We start from the raw sequence: 3,905 nt of genomic DNA, 5'->3' as shown, positions 1-3,905 counted from the left end.
AGATTAAGACTTGCATATGAAAGGAATCATTTGTGGTGACAAACCAACAATGACATTATCTGCGGCGTTTTAGTTCATCTGTCAGCTCATGGGCGTAGTTCTCCATCTAAAAACGTTTAGTCTCAGCGCTCTCATTAGCAGCAGGTGGCTCTAACAAACCACCTGCCCAGCACCAAACAGTGGACAAAGTGAAGTGTGTGGAGCATGCAACAGCTGTAGAGTCGCATACAGTGGTCAGCCACAACATTAAAACCGCCTAATACTATGTGGACCCCCCTTGTGCTGCCAGAACAGCTCTGACCCGTCGAGGCCTGGACTCCACAGACCTCTGAGTGTCCTCTGTATCTGACATCAAGACGTCAGCAGCAGATCCTTAAAGTCCTGTAAGACGCGAGGTGGGACGTCCACAAAATCACCTTACCTAATCTAGAAGTGGGAGCACTCGAGGATATTAAAGACAGTTTATTTGTAATCTAACCTTCATCTTACCAGGGCACGGTATTTAACAATATTACAACATAAAATAATCAAGAAGAACAGGAACAGGACAAAAAGGTATCAAGCTGCAGTAAGTTTACAGTCCTTTTAAACTAGCCAGTGAGCCCAAAGCCATTAGTTTGATTTGGTTTTGTAAAATGCTCCATGAATTTGGAGCAGTCTCAGCCTGTGCACCAGGTACCAGTACATGTCCTGTGATCTTAGACTGCCATGTACAGAAGAGAGTCTTGTAATCAATGTGCACAGGTATGAGGGGAGTTGATCCACAAGTGAAAACGTACCAGCGACTCAGTGGTCGAACAGAGAGAGATTACATTGATGCCTTAGTGGTTTGAAATCAGTACACCTCTGAAATGATCTACAACAGAAAATAATTGCTGCCTTCACAATGAGACAGGCCTTGCAGGCAGGTTTATTGTATTTACTGTCCCATGATGATCGATGGCAATCACATCCATGATATTAACCAACCTCTTCACAAAGTCTCAGCTACGATAAACAATGTCTGAGACCATCAGGGAGGTCGTTGGGACGTCACATTCGGTTGCACCTGCGAATACCAGGGGATCGACTCAACTGATTCGACAGAAGAGGAGTTTTGTATGCGTGCTGGATCGGTGCATGTCTATTTCATCTCCCCTGCCTGCCTACCTTTAGTATCCAACACACACACACACACACACTGCAGGAAGCAGAGATGGTTCAAGGTCCAGAGTAATTAAATGAGTGTTTTCAGGCTCAGACTTTCAGCTGGGTCCAGTGTAAGGTCCCTTGTAAACATTTGCTTAAAGGCCAGTTAACAGAGACCATAAACTAAGCCTTAATGCTGTGTTCTAGTTGTTTAACCCTTCAAGACCTTTACAGCAATAAACTAACATACTGTACATGTGTAACACTGATATCAGCTCAGCAGATTCTTTCAGATCACATGTAAAGTTTCAGTTTCTAGGCTAGAATGAAACAATCCATTCCAGCCAAAGACACCATCTTAAACATCTGAATAACCACCTGGGAGAACTTCATTACTAGGTAATAATTCAGCAACTATGACACACAAGAATTATAAAGAGACTAGTTTTAATATAAAAACGATCCATATTTTACATAACGTTATATTACAGCACTGGGAATTGTGTTTTTATCTATGTATAAAAACAGAGGTCAGTTGTTTGAAAGGAAAGGTTAGGACAGCTGCACCATCTGCTGGTGGCAACAGGAGTTGAAGCCAAAAAGCTAAATGCCAAGCAGCAACATCCTCTGGGCATAAAGGCGGTGCTTTGTTCAAACTAGTTTTCCCATCATCAACACAGCTGATATGTCTTAGGAGTCGTTGGGGAGGCCAAACAGTTTGACGGTGCCCGCCTCTCGATTGTTGTCGTACTTGCCGTCCTTGTCGTCACAGGCATAGGCCAGCAGCGGCCGTTTTGGGTGCCAGGCCACCGTAAAGGTTGGAGAATCACACTGAACCTCCCACAGCTTCTCTCCTACAAACAAACAGTTGCTGAAGTGAAAGATGTGTCAAATTCCTTAAAAGAAAACACTAAATCAGCAATAAAGAAAAAATCCACCCTTACACAACAGCACAGCAAAACACAGCTAAAGGTGATTCCATTTGTTATGTGCTCTAAAAACTAAATAATAAATATGTAAACAAAAATCTACTTTGTTGTTGCTTCCACTCTCAGCTGGTAATCCAATACAAGGACTGTTTTAATATCATTCAAGGATTTTCTGTGAAATCAGAGCAGATAAGTGGGACCCAGTCATGGCAAGGCATGAACGTATCCTTTTGAAAATGCAGGTCCCTCGAAGGGGTTTCTGTTGCACAGACCCAAAGGACAAACGAGCATTATATTTGACTGAAAAATAAAAATCTCAAGAAATTTAAAAGCTGTGAAAACCTTCCTCTGATTGAAGCTTTGGTTTTATATATAACATCCTGCACTGCGGTTCAACACACAAACATCAGAGAAGGATCTAAAGGAAAATCTGCAGCTGAAAATGTAACCAAGCTGGTGTTTTTATGGAATGTACCATGGTAAGTTGTCGTACTGACCCGTTTCCACCTCAGCGATGTCTATGAAGTGATCCTCAGAGGCTGAGGCCAACATCTTGCCATCATGGCTGAAGCTCAGAGTCCTCACCGGCCAGTCAAGTCTGCAACATCAGCAGCAGTAAGAAGAAATCCACGACTCGGTAAAAGCTCTGACTCACTCGGAGTCAGAGTCAGGTTATAATTAAATTAAGTGATGCGAGTCACATTTAATGCCATGACATACAGCGTTCAATGCATAAATACTAAAAACCTGTTTTAAAAAGCGTATTTTAAATTAAATTCTACGTGATCAGAACCACACACTGACCTGGAGAAGCAGCGGACACACACCAGCTCCTCCACGTCCCACAGGCTGACTAGGGCGTCAGCACTTCCTGTGGCAAAGTACTTCCCTGTGGGGTCGAACTCGATACAGATGCAGTTGGACGGGTGAGCGTTGATGGACTGAATAGGCTTCAGCTCTGGATAACTGCAAACAACCCAGTAGTTCATTCCATCTCAGAAACACGTGTGTAGGAACAGACTTTACACCAGTAACTAACTATGACTGATCTGCATCCTAGTTGTGTTTTCAACTCATGAAAAGAAGCACCGTTCACCGGCGCTCTTAAAAAAGTGCTGTAACAACTGTAAATGAGAATATCATAAGAAGCAAATAAGATACAGAGCAGATAACTCAAGAATCATGAGAGAAAAGCTCTGATTGCCTGTGTGGCTTTTCCTTTGGTAGCCACAATGTTGTGCTGAGACGGCAAATGAAGGCAACACGTTACATTTCACTTCACGCTCATTTGCTTTAAATTTCTTAATGTCTGGAAATGAAAACTGGCAAACTACAAAAATAGCCCTCAATGCAAGTTTTAGGGAGAAGAGGCTGTGTTTGTTTAAAAAGCTAAGCAGAATAAAATGAAGTCCAGCTCAGATGACAACCTCAGTATCGCAGTCATATTACCTTATATTGATTTATTCAAGGTGATAATACCCAACTTGATCAAACGGCAGCAGAGAGAACATGATGCTGACAATTACACCCGAGGACAAACAGTTTGTTTGAATATGTAAAACAGGATATGCAGCAGCACACACCTATCAAACTAAACAGACGAGTTCAAGGACTGTTCTCTACAAAGATGCACACAAAATATCACTGCTCCTCTGTTGGTGGGTACCTACAGTATGGTGCAAAACTTTAGTTTCCAACTCTGCCTTTGTTATTGAGTGCAGAACAAGTGTAGTGATGTGTCATGAAAGCTTGAGTCATGTAACTGTGTGGACAGCCCAGGCCTCACCGTATTCAAGTTTCTTCATATCATGCAATATGTAAAGAAACCAGAAATAACCTTGTGTGTCA

The 3,905-nt window shown here is 42.4% G+C and overlaps 1 protein-coding gene across 1 annotated transcript in view; it reads right to left on the bottom strand.

The window, feature by feature from the left end:
* Window positions 1–1,561: 1,561 nt before the first annotated feature.
* Window positions 1,562–3,905, bottom strand: part of thoc3 (THO complex 3) — a 3,997-nt gene continuing 1,653 nt past the window's right edge. The window contains exons 4-6 of the mRNA XM_020594001.1: window positions 2,862–3,023; window positions 2,555–2,655; window positions 1,562–1,982 (exon numbers count right to left, since the gene is read on the bottom strand). Coding sequence (XP_020449657.1) covers window positions 1,819–1,982; window positions 2,555–2,655; window positions 2,862–3,023 — 427 coding nt within the window. The 3' untranslated portion in view covers window positions 1,562–1,818. The remainder of the gene's footprint in view (window positions 1,983–2,554; window positions 2,656–2,861; window positions 3,024–3,905) is intronic.

This window comes from Monopterus albus, unplaced genomic scaffold (genome assembly GCF_001952655.1).
Source record: "Monopterus albus unplaced genomic scaffold, M_albus_1.0 scaffold21.1, whole genome shotgun sequence".
NCBI classification, from domain to species: domain Eukaryota; kingdom Metazoa; phylum Chordata; class Actinopteri; order Synbranchiformes; family Synbranchidae; genus Monopterus; species Monopterus albus.
The sequence above is the reverse complement of the archived record's forward strand: the minus strand, read 5'-3'. Positions and strand labels throughout refer to the sequence as shown.